Here is a 15,600-nt window from a genome sequence, read left to right on the forward strand (position 1 = left end):
AAGAATTATCTTCAAAGAATTGAAAACCCCTGTGGAGGTGCAACATACATACTTTTATACTGAATCCCAAGTCCGTGGGAAGAGGGAAATTCTGTTACTGTACAAAACTTCTTGTAGCGAAAAAAGTGCGGTCAAAACCAATGTTGACTCACCCACCCTGTCCATCCAGTCCAGCAGGAAGGCGTCAGAGGCCGATTCATCCCTCCTGATGCAAACAGATCAACCTGGAATTCCCTGTACAACTGGGAAATCTGGAAATGGTCTCGGTGCTGCATTGGACACATCCTAAACCAGGGCTCCAGATAATTTTTCAACATCAGGAGTACGTACTCCTTATATTTTCAATGAGAGTACTGGAAAATGTAATTTTCTGAATAAAATTAATATTTTATACTTATCCTGACTCATGCTCTTTTGCTTGTCTTCTTCTTCTTGCGAACATAGTGGAACACTTGTATCTCCCTATTGAAGCTCCCTTCAATTGAAACATACGTAAAATCACTAATCACTACTCACCAAGAGTTGCCCCTCTTTGCTTCCACTGGCGGGAAAGACGGCGCCACTGTGCCCCACATGCTTCACTCTCTCCTGATAACGAGCCCGACACTTGAATTTGCAGGGAAATCCAAAGTGTCATGTGGGGAGGATGGGAGGGCTTACCTCATGAGTCAGGATAAGTATAAAATATCAATTTTATTCAGAAAATTACATATTTTTCCTTATCCTGACTCATGCTCTTTTGCTTGTAGAATCCGACGGACTCGGAGGTGGGAAAAGATACTTTGGATTTAATTAGTGACTTTACGTACAATAACCCCCTATGGGAACTTCATAATGGCACTGTAAATAAATTAATTTCTGCTGCTATCATACATAAGTTCTACCAGCTGCCATAGATGGGGGGACTACAATAGTAGGTTAAAATAGAAATAAAGCGACTCCAAAGTGGAGAAGCGACCCAACTGTACAAGTAACAACAAGTAATGGGCTTAAGACTGAACTAGGCTTAAGATAGACATGTAGACTAAAGCAAAACTCCGTAGAATTGTAAACTTGATAATTACTGATATAATATAGTGAGACTACGTCTCATCGTCTACGAGGAACTGTCAACTGCTGTGCGAGGACCAAAGGACCGAAATGGTGAATGCCTGAGACGTCCTCGGTGGCGATATCTCTCAGGTAGTGGTTAGCAAACACCATGTCCGATTTCCAGAAACAGCCCTCCATGATCGTATTCAGCGAGCAATTTCCATGTAGAGCGAGTGTAGAAGCCAGTGCTCTAATTTCGTGAGGGTTAGATGCTCTTGGAGGTTCGAGTCCTGCAGCCTTGTAGGCTCGTAGTATGACAGTTCTGATTCATATAGATATCGTGGTGCGACAGACTTCGGTCTGTGTCGCTGTAGAGAGGGATGAATAATCGCTTGAATTTTAAATAAGCCTCGTTTTGGATCGTTGTAAATAAACTTTGAGTGCTCTCACTGGGCATAGTGATAAGTCCAGCGTATCATGAGGTCCAAGTACGGAGGAAAGTGCAGGGACGTGGAATTGTCTGTCTGGTTGACCTGGCAGTTGATTCTTGGCGATAAAGTCCCATCGCAGTCCCATATGCACTGAGTTTTGATTGTCGTCAAAATGTGTTCTCTCGTAATCTAGAGCGTGGATTTCCGACATCCTGGCTGCCGTTGCTAGGGATAGCAGAAACAGTGTTTTCCGTGTCAGGAATTCAAACGATGTAGTTTCCAATGGTTCGTAAGCCTCACTTCTGAGGTGTTGAAGCACAACATTGAGATCCCATGCTGGAGCGCGAAATCTCTGTTTCTGATCCTCCAATCGGAAAGAGCGTAGCAAGGCCAGTAACTCTGGCGTCTTGGTTAGCTTGGCACCCGTCCTCATAGTTATCACTGAACTTAGTGCTGCGAGGTACGTTGAAAGTGTAGAGCCTTTTAGACGCTTGGTTTGTTGTAGGTGACAAAGATAGTCCGCCACTTGAGGATGTGTAGCATTTCTAGCTGTAAATCCCTTTTTAGCAGCGTATGTCTCAAAACTGTGCCACTTGTCATCATACAAGTTGCGTGTAGAATTGCGTAAAGCAAGCGTGACTGCTTTCGCCGCTCTGGTTGAGTAACCTCTCTTGTTTAAACACGCTTTAATACAGTCCATACGTGAAGTTGGAATGATCCTGGGTTGTCGTCGCGCTTGTTTTGTGTGAGGGATGCAGTAGATTCGAACTCCTTGGTAGTTGTAGCATTGGTTGTCCGATTTCTTGTATTAGAATGGAAACCACGTTCTCGCTGGCCAGTAAAGCGACCAAAATCAGTTGGAGGCTCTGAGTTTGTCTGATTTCCTGTAATACCCTTGGTATTAGAGCTGGCGGCGGAAACGCATCTGCGTTGAGGCCTTCCCAGGATATGCTTAGAGCGTCCGTTGCCCACGCTTGTGGATCTGGGACTGGTGAGACGAATGTTGTTAGCTGATTGTTGAAGCGAGTGGCGAATAGGTCTATTAATGGAGCTCCTATTTCCTTGATAATCTGAGCGAAGATTTCGGGGTGGAGCTTCCATTCCGTTGGTGACGGTAGATTTTGCCGAGAGAGTGCGTCTGCTAGTACATTCTTGGCTCGGGAATGTGGCATGCTCTCACATGTATGTTGAGATCGTCGATCAGGTCGAACAGTTGAAAGCATAGAGTCAGTAGGTTCAATGATCTTGTTGAGCCTTGCTTGTTTATATAAAATGCCACTGTTGAGTTGTCGGTGTGGATCATGAGATGCGCATTCTGTAGAATGGTGCTCCAATGAAGTAAGGCGTTGATTACTGCTTTCATTTCAAGCATGTTGATGTGCAGATTGCTCTCTTCTTGGTTCCATAACCCTGCTGCCGTCCGGTTGGCGAGATGAGCTCCCCAACCTTGGAGCGACGCGTCGACATAGAGATGGGTCTTGAACTCCGGTTCTGTTAAATAGATGCCTTCGCAAACATTCGACCTCCGGGTCCACCAAAGTAGATGAGGTCTGAGGTGATTCGGTAGACCGAAGGGTTGAAGGTCCTCGAGATGAGCGTTGATGAGGAATTGTAACAGGCGTAACTGTAGTCTGCCTCTGGCTGTCATGTCTTGTGCTGACGTGAGGAGACCCAACAGACTCTGCCACTGTCGTAGTGGTAGCGGAGAGTAAGGCTTGAGAGGATCGTCTGTTGAATCTTGAGCCATCGATCCTCTGGTACGACGATACGGTTCTGTGTCGTGAGAAATCTGATGCCTAGAAACTGCAGGTCTTGCGTAGGTTCTAGGTCCGACTTGAGTAGATTCACTAACCATCCTAGCTGCGTTAGTAGTTTGATGGTGGAATTCAACTGTAGTTTGAGACGCTCTGGATCTTGATCTACTTGAATCCCATCGTCGAGGTAGAACGCACTGCGTAGCCCTTGCCGATGTAGGTAAGTGACGATGGGTTTCGTTATTCTTGTAAACAACCAGGGGGCCGATGATATTCCAAACGGTAGGACCTTCCATTGGTAATGTAGCCCGTCTAGTGTAAACCGTAGGTACTTCCTCAAGTCGGGATGTATCGGGATATGCAGGTAGGCATCCTGTAGATCTATACTGGCCATGTAGTCCATCGGACGAACGAGGTGCAGTAGTTGAGGTAGATGTATCATGCGAAGCGTTGGCGGTTTTCGTGAGATAATCCCTGTTGAGCGATGCTCATGTTGTAGATGAGTCGGAACTTTTCCTTGGAATTTTTCTTGGGCACTAGGAAAACTGGGGAGTAGAAACCTGGTTCGATGTTTACTTGATCCACGATTTCTATGGCCTGCTTGGTTAGGAGAGATGAAACAGCTTCTCGTAACTTCAGTAGTTGTTGTGCCTGGAAGTCGAACTTGTGAGGGTTGACTGTAAGCGGAGGCGTGGCCCGTAGTTGGATGCGATATCCGTGTTGTAGGATGTTGGAGACATATGGATCTTGTAGTATTCCCCAGTTCTCCCAGTGCAGTTGAAGGCGTCCACCAACTTGTGAAGGTTGTATAGGGACGGCTGGGGGTGGAAGACTCCAGTCGTTCCGAACCCGTCTTTCATCGACGATAGTTGCGGAAGCCTCTGGGTGTCCTGCCTCTTCCAGATCCTCCCCTGTAGTTGCCGAATGGGCGACGAAAAGAGTCCTTTCCACCTCTGAAGCCGGCCATCTTCCTGTCCCGTGCTTTTTGTAGACCAGTAAACTTGGATCTTCCGGAATATCTTTGTGATGTCTGTCTGATGACGCTGGCCAGAGTGTCAATAGATTTAATCATGAGGACTTCTCTTGAATCCTTGGTGACTTCTTTAGAGACTTTATCAATTCCTCCAGCGAAGATGGATGGAGTTGACCATGGGGCTGTGTAGAGCGGTGTTGTGAACTATTCACCCTAACTGCAGTTGGCGAGGAGTCCTTGACGACAAGCCAGAGTAAGAGCTGCGGAGATGGATGACAGGCGATCCGTCAGGAACTGTTGGTCCTTCTTTTGCATAAGGAGGGCCGAGTATACCATTCTGTCGTCTTCTGATGTGGAATCTCAAAACCTAGTGATGAGAGTTTCGTTGATAGTCCTGGATCTGTTGAGGCCGAAAAACATTCTTCTGGTCATAGTTTCGACTTGAGCCAGCTTGCGGTCCTCGATCCTGTACGCCTTGGCCTTGGCATCGTTGATGACTTTAAAGTTATCGTCGATTTCTTGTGCTTTAAGGAAGGGGTCCATGTTATGGGCAGAGAACTTCTTGGCGTTGAACTGTGGTAAGTGCGGCACCTGAGCTTTTAGTGGCTGTTTGGAAGGCTGTATCCAGGCTCTGTGGAACCGTTGCTATAGGATCAATCGGAGGTAGGGTGATCGTGTCTGTGTCTTCCTCCCTCATAAGATAGGTGTTAGCTGAATTATCGTCCTTAGAAGGTGAAGCCAAGTCCAAGTTGTTGACCATCCAGTAATGGATTTCCATGTCGGAGAATATGATGCCTCCATCATCTTCAGTAACAGGATCACTGATTAGAGGCCGATGGTACTCTTCCGATGGTGACTGAGGTGGAGTCCTGTCCGGAGACCTTCTTGGAGACCTGCGCGGAGACTTGAGAGGCAAGCGTCGGGGTGTCCTGCGTGGCGGTCTGCGTGGAGACCTACGAGAAAATCGACGTGCAGAACGGCGAGGCAATCGACGTGGAGAACGGCCCGACGAGCTGCATCTGTAAAGGCGACCTTCGGCGCGAAGGTGAGCGATGATGATAGCCCGCGAAGCTCCTGGGGAATCCCTCGATGACCTCCGGTACGAAGATGACTTGGAGACTGTAACTGGTGTCCGCCGAAGATCTTCCGCGAAGCTTCATCTGAGTCCGCATCTGGGGAGTGATGACTTGTCCAGCGAAGGCCAGCAGCGAAGCTTCATCTAAGTCCGGGATGAGAGGATCCTCCGTGAAGCGCGCGAGCGTTGATCATCGGAGTCCGAGGCAGGTGACGATCTAGAGGTCCTTCGCGAAGGCTTTCGCGAACGCTGATCGTCTGGGTCCTTCGCAGAGGTAGGCTGTGACTTCCTTCGTGCAGGCTGGTCCCTCAGTGGTGACTTGGTAGCAGCCGCTACGTTGATGGGAGGTCCCTCAGGCCCTGGGCTGGTTGTTTCTTCTCTAGTCCATGGCGGTCTTCCATCAACTTCATTAGTTGTTGCACCAGGTCGCCCGGGACGGTCTGCGAAGATGTAGGCGCTGCCCTATCTGCGTTGGTAGCAACGGGACCCATGGGAAACTCGTCAGTCATCAGCGTTGGTACATCGGGCTGATTGCGGATCTGCGCTGACGTCACTGTAGCTGAAACCGGTCGTTTCTTGTGATGAACATCGGGTATGATGAGCGGCTGCTCATCATACAGGCCCTGTTCTGCAGCGGGAACAATCTCGGCCGAGAAAGTTCGTGCGGTCTGCGTTGGTTTCCCCTTGGTGGTAGACGCTGCCCTGGGGGTGCGGAGTCTGCGCTGAGAAGTAGATGCCCTCTTAGTCTTAGGCTGCGACGACGGGATGTCTGGTCATGCAGGACGCTTCTTGGAGACGGCGGACTGTGTCCCACGCCTCTCCTCCGAAGGAAACTCCAGCGGAACACCAGACGGGAGGGGGTCGTCCAACAGCAGTTGACTTGAGGGGATTGGTAGCATTATCCATGCCTGGATGTAGCTAACATGACCTATCTGCTGCGCGTCTCAAGACCAAAGTAAATATTTGTTAAAAGCAGAATTAGATAAATTATTACAATAACTGCAACGTGAACTGAAGGAACATGGTACAGTACAACTAGGGCATATTAAATGCGGATTAGCAGCAGAAAAACGTAACTTGCAAACCGTACAGATTTTCATGAACGTAGCCTACTGAACAATTACGGCATACACCGCGAATAAACAGCAGTAAATACGAATAATTATCAAAACATATTGTTGAAGGATACTAGCTAAACCTCTATAAGGGACTTGTAGAGGTAACTAAGTAAGAAATATCAAAGGATATAGTGCCGTAGGGAGACACAGACGCTCTCACATCCTGCTCACTGGGCGAAGAAGGAGAGAGTGAAGCATGTGGGGCACAGTGGCGCCGTCTTTCCCGCCAGTTGGAGCAAAGAGGGGCAACTCTTGGTGAGTAGTGATTAGTGATTTTACGTATGTTTCAATTGAAGGGAGCTTCAATAGGGAGATACAAGTGTTCCACTATGTTCGCAAGAAGAAGAAGACAAGCAAAAGAGCATGAGTCAGGATAAGGAAAAATAACTTAAGAGTACATTTAGAGTACTGAATGGAATTAACTGGCGTATAAGTAATCTTGTGTTTCGTTTCATATATGCACCACAACATTGTGTAAATGGGGCAATAAACAATAAGATAATACGTTTTCAGATAAATACCTCCGTAAATGATTCTAAGACCATACACCATTGCTGTGGCGCGTATCTGCTACGTTTCCTAAATTATTACCTATCGTATCGTGCATATCTTTTATCCGTACATACGCCGATACAGCCTTTATCTGGAGCCCTGCTAAACCAAACACATCATACCATATCTTTGCCACGAAACCCAGCAAACAGAGCTGCATCCGAGCCAGGGCCTGGTCACAGGAGAGGAAAAAGGACACCATTTCCCGTACTTTGATGATATGGTAAGGCGAGAGAGAGTGACAAGACCCTCCTCCTCTGTTGTGAATCTAACACGAGATTGGTAAGTACTCTAGGAGCAGTGGATATGCCAAAAGGAAGTATCTGAAATTGGTAACAAATCCTGTCATAAGAAAACAGAAGGTATTTCTTGAATGAGTGGTGTATTGGCACTTGAACACATCTTTGAGGCTGACTGAGGTGAATGGCTGAACATTGTGTGTCCTTCTTTGAAGGATGAAACCACTATCATGCAGTTCAACACTTCGGGGTTGAGTATGGGCCTTGAATTTGTGGAATAACAGCCCATGTCTTCCTCACCCTATGACACGTGCTCTGTGGCTTGTATTGCAGGTCTTGGATTTTTTTTGCAGAACCTTTGTCTTCTCCGGGCAGTATGGCACAAGGAGTGGCCTGATCCTTGAGAACGGAACTTGCTTCCACTGTGGCTGCTATAAACCAGGCCTAAGAAACCTTGAAGGCGGTAGCTGCATCTGCAGCTTCCCAGATGCACCCCAGGAAAGAGGGTAGATGGGAGGGAAAGCAGGGTACTGCAGTTTGACAGCCAAGTACTGAGAGGTTGACAGTCAAGTACTGAGAAGCTGACAGTCAAGTACTGAGAAGCTGACAGTCAAGTACTGAGAAGCTGACAGTCAAGTACTGAGAAGCTCACAGTCAAGTACTGAGAAGCTCACAGCCAGGTACTGAGAAGCTGACAGCCAAGTACTGAGCAGTTGACAGTCAAGTACTGAGAAGCTGACAGCCAAGTACTGAGAAGCTGACAGCCAAGTACTGAGAAGCTGACAGCCAAGTACTGAGAAGCTGACAGCCAAGTACTGAGAAGCTGACAGCCAAGTACTGAGAAGTTGACAGCCAAGTACTGAGAAGCTGACAGCCAAGTACTGAGAAGCTGACAGTCAAGTACTGAGAAGTTGACAGTCAAGTACTGAGAAGCTGACAGCCAGAGCCTGCACATGCCCAATACTGCACACATCACTTGTGATGCAGAGGACCTCAAACAGTCCTGTGTTATGTGTCTGCGCCTCGGTCAACTGATACATGAGGACCACAGGGCTGACCTCTGAAGCAAGGAGAGGTAAACAGAACTGCCATGTAAATCTGCTGGCAAACATTCTGAAATTATGTTTGAATCTTCAGTACAGCCCTCAGAGGGGCCTCCGACTGGGAAAAAGGATGAACCTACATAACAGCCAGAGCTGCTGCAAGGCAGCTGAAGCACCTCCCTGGGTGACCAAGGTGAAAATGTAATTGTCCACCGATGGATCCAAGAAAAGTTTATCTTTCCCCAGCTGGTACCGCGCAACTCAGGAAGCCCAAAAGCAAGGGGTCGATTACATTCAGATGGCAGAACATGGAGCTGAGTTCTGAGAAGGTGGAACTCAGCCAGATCCAGCTGCATCATCGGCATTGCAGCCTGAGCTAGAGCGACAGCAATAAGCCGGGGAACCTCCTTCAGAACTGCACTAAACTGCACTGTCTTCAGAATGCGAATGCAATAAAAAGGCAATACACATACAGTATTTGCTTTTTCAAATTACATCTCATTACATGATTAATCATCCATCAGGGAGGTTCCACATGTGTTCACTGTAGGACTGACAGCAGAAGGAATGATGAGATGGAAGAGATGGTGCTCCTGGTATATACCCAAACATGAGCTTTAGGGGAGGTAACTCTGGGTGGTGGGGTTATCAGATAACAAATAGAAATTCAGGGGTGTTTTTTTAATGGTACAATATTTCCATTACAAGTTTAACAATATTATTTATCAAACTATTATTACAACTAACACAGGATATTTTCAGCAGTAGTAGATGCATATATGTACCTAAAGGAAGACACCTTCAGAAAAAGAATGATCTTTTGTGCAGTCAATACCAAAGTCCACGAGTTAGCTCCCTTGGATTTACTTCGATCAACATTGTATTGTGCAGTACATATATTAATATACTATGGCATAAGAATGTAGAGTGCACACATTATCTTGAACTTGCAATGGATTACTATTATGTATATTATTAATTCATGTAACTTGTACCTGTGATAAGAGGATGTGTGTGTGTGCAGCTTTGATGATTATATCTTGTTATTAATATATCATTGTGTTCCCAGGTGACTTTTAATGTAACTAGCATGGGCAAGAACGATATCACATCTGCTGATGGATCACCATACTGCTATGCATGTTGTATTGTCCCCCCACCCCCCACACACACCCTTTGTACCTGCTGTTTTAGTCGTTTCATGGACCCGTGAAGATCCAGGTTAGAATTGATCTTCAGTAGCCCATGCTTGTCGTAAGAGGCGACCAACGGGATCGAGTGGTCAGGCTCGCTGACTTGTTTGACACATGCCATCGATGCTCATGTTGTTGATCACAGGATTGTCTGGTCTAGACTTGATTAATTATTTACAGACCGCCGCCATATAGCTGGAATACTGCTGAGTGCAGCCTTAAACAACAACCAACATTAATTTCATACTGTAAAGATGCTGTCAGAAACTTGATGTGAAAATCGAGAGCAAGCAAGTCTTATAACCCCATCCCTGGGTACTGCACCGTTACGGTAGACAAGAGTGAGACTGACCTGCTTCTATAAGGAGAGCCCCAGCAGTGTGTGTGCGGCCAGGAGATGGGCTGTAGTCCGTGGTGGAGGATCGTCTGTAGGCCGGCCTGGTCATCGAGATGGCCACAGGGCTAGACCTGGCTTGATGGATTCTGGAAAAGTCAGTGAACATTTGTCAAAATGCCATATTTGTAAACCCCAAGAATAATGCTTCCTTTGATAAACATAATAATAATAATAAGTCATCTTCTATAGCGCACAGTCTCCAAAAACCAAGTGATTGCTCGCTGCGCTTAATCAGAATCTGATTACTATTACCCCAGATAACCCAAGCTTCCTGTGAGGCGCTAGAAGGTTATAGTCACATGACTTTATCCAACCAGGTACCCATTTTCTGCTGGGTGAACAGAGGCAATTTTGAACAAATTCACTTGCCTAAGGTTTGACCACATGTATCACATGTGCTTCGTTGTGGGGCAGACTGAAGTCATAGAAACTCTCAGGAGTCAAGCTGCCAAACACAGTCACCAATCCAAGGACTGTCTAAGCTCAACTTGCTTAACTTCAACTGATTCGTGACCTGAGCTCTGTGCACAGGACCACACGCCCCCACACATTATCATCCTAATTATAATGCTGGCTTTGTTAACCCTGATTATGAAGCCATCTTTGTAAATCCTTAGTGAAGTGCCACGTTTCTGCTGCAGATGTAACATTCGCACAAATTTTCTTTATGATTTTTCAGTCAATACAATTATATTTCATTTCAAGTTCTGTTTTCAATGTTCATGTGTAATTAGTGGTTAGAATAGTTTAAAAACATTCCCGTGTTCTTTATGTAAGACACCATCCTGCTATAAAGAACAGATTCTAATCATTATCTACTAGTAATAAAATTAAGCTTAATATTGTCTACATTCATACTGATTGTATAGTGAGTGAGTGAGTGAGTTTAGTTTTACACAACACTCAGCAATATTCCAGCTATATGGAAGCGGTCTGTAAATAATCGAGTCTGGACCAGACAATCTAGTGATCAACACCATGAGCATCAATCTACGCAATTGGGCTACGATGATATGTGTTAACCAAGTCAGCGAGCTTGACCACCCGATCCCCTAGTCACCTCTTACAACAAACATGGGTTGCTGAAGACTAATTCTAACCAATTCACAGGTTTTATTGTGAAGGCTTCCAAAGCTAATTCAATATCATTTCCTCTCAAGACACTTACTTGAGACTTTCAAGATCACACTCGTCTGCAGCTATGTCCATCCCAGACACATGAGCCTGTGTCTCGGGACTCTGGGACAGGAGGGCAGAGGACGTCGAGGACAGAGTGGTCGTGTTCTGGTAGGTCTTGAAGGAGAACTGGGGGCCCATCCACAACCTCCTGTGGGGCCCGACATGGGTGATGATTTCCACCTGTAGTACAAGGATAAGACTGACTGACTGAGTTTAGTTTTACGCCGCTTTTAGCAATATTCCAGCAATATCACGGCGGGGGACACCAGAAATGGGCTTAACACATTGTGCCCATGTGGGGAATCGAACCCGGGTCTTCGGCGTGACGAGCCAACGCTTTAACCACTAGGCTACCCCACCGCCCCCACAAGGATAAGAATTACATACAGTTCCCAAACTTATATATAATAGTAGCCGAAAGAAAATTTTCTAACATAATAAAGGCACTTTCAATTCTCTTAGCATCATCATCTCTATGTTCAATGAATAAGAAGTTTTGTTTTTAATTAAGGTCAAAAGCAGTTTACAATAGGTTTATGAGGAGTACCTGGGAAAGCCATTGTTCGTCAAGGTCATCCTTTGTGCTGTGATCAGAGGAGAGACTGTCTCTGGAGTCATGGCGAGATACTGGATCCATTTCAGACATGTCTGACAATTAGAGAGGGTTATGTAAAACGGGCTATCCAAGAGGTGAGGTGAGGTGAAATGGGGTTTAACGTCGTACTGAAGAATATTTCACTCATACGACGACGTGCATGTGTGTGTATGTGCGGCTGCTTGTACTAGCCTAGACTGAAGCTGGTTTTATAGTGCTAGCCCACTGAGATACCATGCCGCAGTGAAGCATGAATACCCCACTCAGACACAGTATACTGACTCAGAGCCGACCAGTCCTTGTTGGACCATTAATGCCGGGCGCCAGACAGGGAACAACAAGTACCATATTTTAACGTCTTTTGGTATGACACAGCCAGGGATCGAACCCGCGACCTTCCACTCTCTGGGCAGACCCTCTAACCACTACACCACGGAGGCAGTTTGCTATCCAAGATAAGCTGTATTACATGAACTATAATAAGCATGTGTTTAGAGATGGGGGAAGTTACTGATAGATGTGGAGGGGCTATATGTTTGCTCTGTGTGAAGGCCATGTCATGGGTGAGTGGTGGGGCTATACATGGGATGTATGTTAACACAAGACAGGGACTGACCTGGGAAGAGGGTGGGCTGCTGACTGACCACACTGTGGGTGGGGCTATACATGGGTATATGTTAACACAAGACAGGGACTGACCTGGGAAGAGGGTGGGCTGTTGACTGACCACACTGTGGGTGGGGCTATACATGGGATGTACATTAACACAAGACAGGGACTGACCTGGGAAGAGGGTGGGCTGCTGACTGACCACACTGTGGGTGGGGCTATACATGGGATGTATGTTAACACAAGACAGGGGCTGACCTGGGAAGAGGGTGGGCTGTTGACTGACCACACTGTGGGTGGGGCTATACATGGGATGTACATTAACACAAGACAGGGACTGACCTGGGAAGAGGGTGGGCTGTTGACTGACCACACTGTGGGTGGGGCTATACATGGGTATATGTTAACACAAGACAGGGACTGACCTGGGAAGAGGGTGGGCTGTTGACTTACCACACTGTGGGTGGGGCTATACATGGGTATATGTTAACACAAGACAGGGACTGACCTGGGAAGAGGGTGGGCTGCTGACTGACCACACTGTGGGTGGGGCTATACATGGGTATATGTTAACACAAGACAGGGACTGACCTGGGAAGAGGGTGGGCTGTTGACTTACCACACTGTGGGTGGGGCTATACATGGGTATATGTTAACACAAGACAGGGACTGACCTGGGAAGAGGGTGGGCTGCTGACTGACCACACTGTGGGTGGGGCTATACATGGGTATATGTTAACACAAGACAGGGACTGACCTGGGAAGAGGGTGGGCTGCTGACTGACCACACTGTGGGTGGGGCTATACATGGGATGTATGTTAACACAAGACAGGGACTGACCTGGGAAGAGGCTGCTGACTGACCACACTGTGGGTGGGGCTATACATAGGTATATGTTAACACAAGACAGGGACTGACCTGGGAAGAGGGTGGGCTGTTGACTGACCACACTGTGGGTGGGGCTATACATGGGCATATGTTAACACAAGACAGGGACTGACCTGGGAAGAGGGTGGGCTGTTGACTGACCACACTGTGGGTGGGGCTATACATGGGCATATGTTAACACAAGACAGGGACTGACCTGGGAAGAGGGTGGGCTGTTGACTGACCACACTCTGGGTGGGGCTATACATGGGCATATGTTAACACAAGACAGGGACTGACCTGGGAAGAGGGTGGGCTGCTGACTGACCACACTGTGGGTGGGGCTATACATGGGTATATGTTAACACAAGACAGGGACTGACCTGGGAAGAGGGTGGGCTGTTGACTGACCACACTGTGGGTGGGGCTATACATGGGATGTATGTTAACACAAGACAGGGACTGACCTGGGAAGAGGGTGGGCTGCTGACTGACCACACTGTGGGTGGGGCTATACATGGGATGTATGTTAACACAAGACAGGGACTGACCTGGGAAGAGGGTGGGCTGTTGACTGACCACACTGTGGGTGGGGCTATACATGGGATGTACATTAACACAAGACAGGGACTGACCTGGGAAGAGGGTGGGCTGCTGACTGACCACACTGTGGGTGGGGCTATACATGGGCATATGTTAACACAAGACAGGGACTGACCTGGGAAGAGGGTGGGCTGTTGACTGACCACACTGTGGGTGGGGCTATACATGGGCATATGATAACACAAGACAGGGGCTGACCTGGGAAGAGGGTGGGCTGTTGACTGACCACACTCTGGGTGGGGCTATACATGGGATGTACATTAACACAAGACAGGGACTGACCTGGGAAGAGGGTGGGCTGCTGACTGACCACAGCTTCACTGGCCACCACAAGAGGATTGCTGGGCTGCTGGGGCTTCACTTCTGTCGATGTTTTTGTTCTGAAAACAAACACAACTTCATAAGTCCTTTCAAACATGGCTGACACACTGATGCAGGACTGATTCCTATCCAACACACCAAGCATGATGACAAGATGGGTGGTGTTACTGCTGCACCTCTATATTTGACATCCCTTTCCATTCAGTACAGGTCTCTGCAGCATTAATATATATCTCTACATCATTTATGTCCATAAAGCAAGCAGCTTTGAGCCATGCCCATCTTGGGTAAGATTACAGAATAGCGGATACCTTCCACCATCTTTGAAAACTTCAGAACTGCACCACTTGACTCGAGTTTTTAGTCCTTCTCTATCTTAGTGTTCTTACTTTCTTAGCGCTTAAATACATAGAGAATACTACACGAGCTCTCATTACATACGAATTATACGAAACGAGTGTCCTTCCTATGGTATCTGACAGATACCATAGGAAGATCACGAAGATTCGTTATAATTGTATAATAATGAACCTAAATCAGGTATTTTTATTTATTACCCGTCTTACATGCATTAAATTGACAAAATAGCATATTTTTTTTATTTTTATGGTTTCAAACCAAAACCGGTTTCATAAAGAGGTTGCGGAAGAGTTTTGTACTGTAGTACAATATTTGCATGACGTCACACTGTAATGACGTCACTGCCTTGGTAACCGACGTCACGATGCATGTCAGTTGTCATCGCCTTTGTACAGCCTCCTACAGTAAACTACTCCGTAGCACCCCGTTTCTTGGTTTGCAGTTGCTTCATTCGGCTAACATCACTGGTGGAAACATTGTGTTTGTTTTTCGACGGATATAATGTCTCAGTTCAACTCACAATTAAACAGCCACACGACAACATTCGCAATGCTTACATTCCCACAATGCATTTAAGTTGTAGAATGAATGAATTCACGTGTTTGTTATGAATGAAAGAATAGTTACATCAGAATGTGACCTAATTGAGAGGTCATCGGTTATCCAATCAAATCGTTAGAATCTCAGGTCAAGTCGTTACGACACAGGTCAACGTGATACGACACTCGTGTGACGTACAAGAATAGTATGCAACTACCCATACGTTGACCACGTGGGTAATAACTGCTACTATCTTCTTTAGGGTTAATTTAACCAATATGGTTAGGGTTAGAGTTAGGGTTAGGCAACTTTCCCACACTCATTCGCTCCAACTCACAGAATTCTGTAGCTCTGTTTTTTCAAAGACACATATATTTTTTATTTGTGATAACTTACCTTTCATTTTCAAAATCGGTGGTTAGTTTTACTAACCGTAAGTTGTCCCAAATAATCTGATTTTAAAGGTTATTATTTATTATGAGGTTCCCTTATTTTTTCCAGTTTTATAGCTCATGCTTCCCTATTATAGAAGTGCACGTGACACTAAAGAATATGGTTGTTAGGTATCTGTTATTCTGTATCTTGACCCGCTCAGTGACAGGTCAGCTAAAGGTTGAGGAAAGTGTGGCACAGACTGTAGATGTTTACTACTTCAGTTAGCCATTAAGATGGTGCTGACTGAACAAGGATCAACATTAGAGAATCTTGGAATTTGAGT

At 46.4% G+C, this 15,600-nt stretch overlaps 1 protein-coding gene across 1 annotated transcript in view; it reads right to left on the minus strand.

The window, feature by feature from the left end:
- Positions 1–15,600, minus strand: part of LOC124271425 (BCAS3 microtubule associated cell migration factor-like) — a 93,736-nt gene that overhangs the window by 35,860 nt on the left and 42,276 nt on the right. The window contains exons 18-21 of the mRNA XM_046706578.1: positions 13,944–14,041; positions 11,534–11,634; positions 10,976–11,166; positions 9,763–9,893 (exon numbers count right to left, since the gene is read on the minus strand). Of these exons, the coding sequence (XP_046562534.1) occupies positions 9,763–9,893; positions 10,976–11,166; positions 11,534–11,634; positions 13,944–14,041 (521 nt within the window). The remainder of the gene's footprint in view (positions 1–9,762; positions 9,894–10,975; positions 11,167–11,533; positions 11,635–13,943; positions 14,042–15,600) is intronic.

The sequence above is a fragment of the Haliotis rubra genome, unplaced genomic scaffold, assembly GCF_003918875.1.
Source record: "Haliotis rubra isolate DU_JTF1 unplaced genomic scaffold, ASM391887v1 Scf160, whole genome shotgun sequence".
In the NCBI taxonomy this organism is placed as follows: Eukaryota; Metazoa; Mollusca; class Gastropoda; order Lepetellida; family Haliotidae; genus Haliotis; species Haliotis rubra.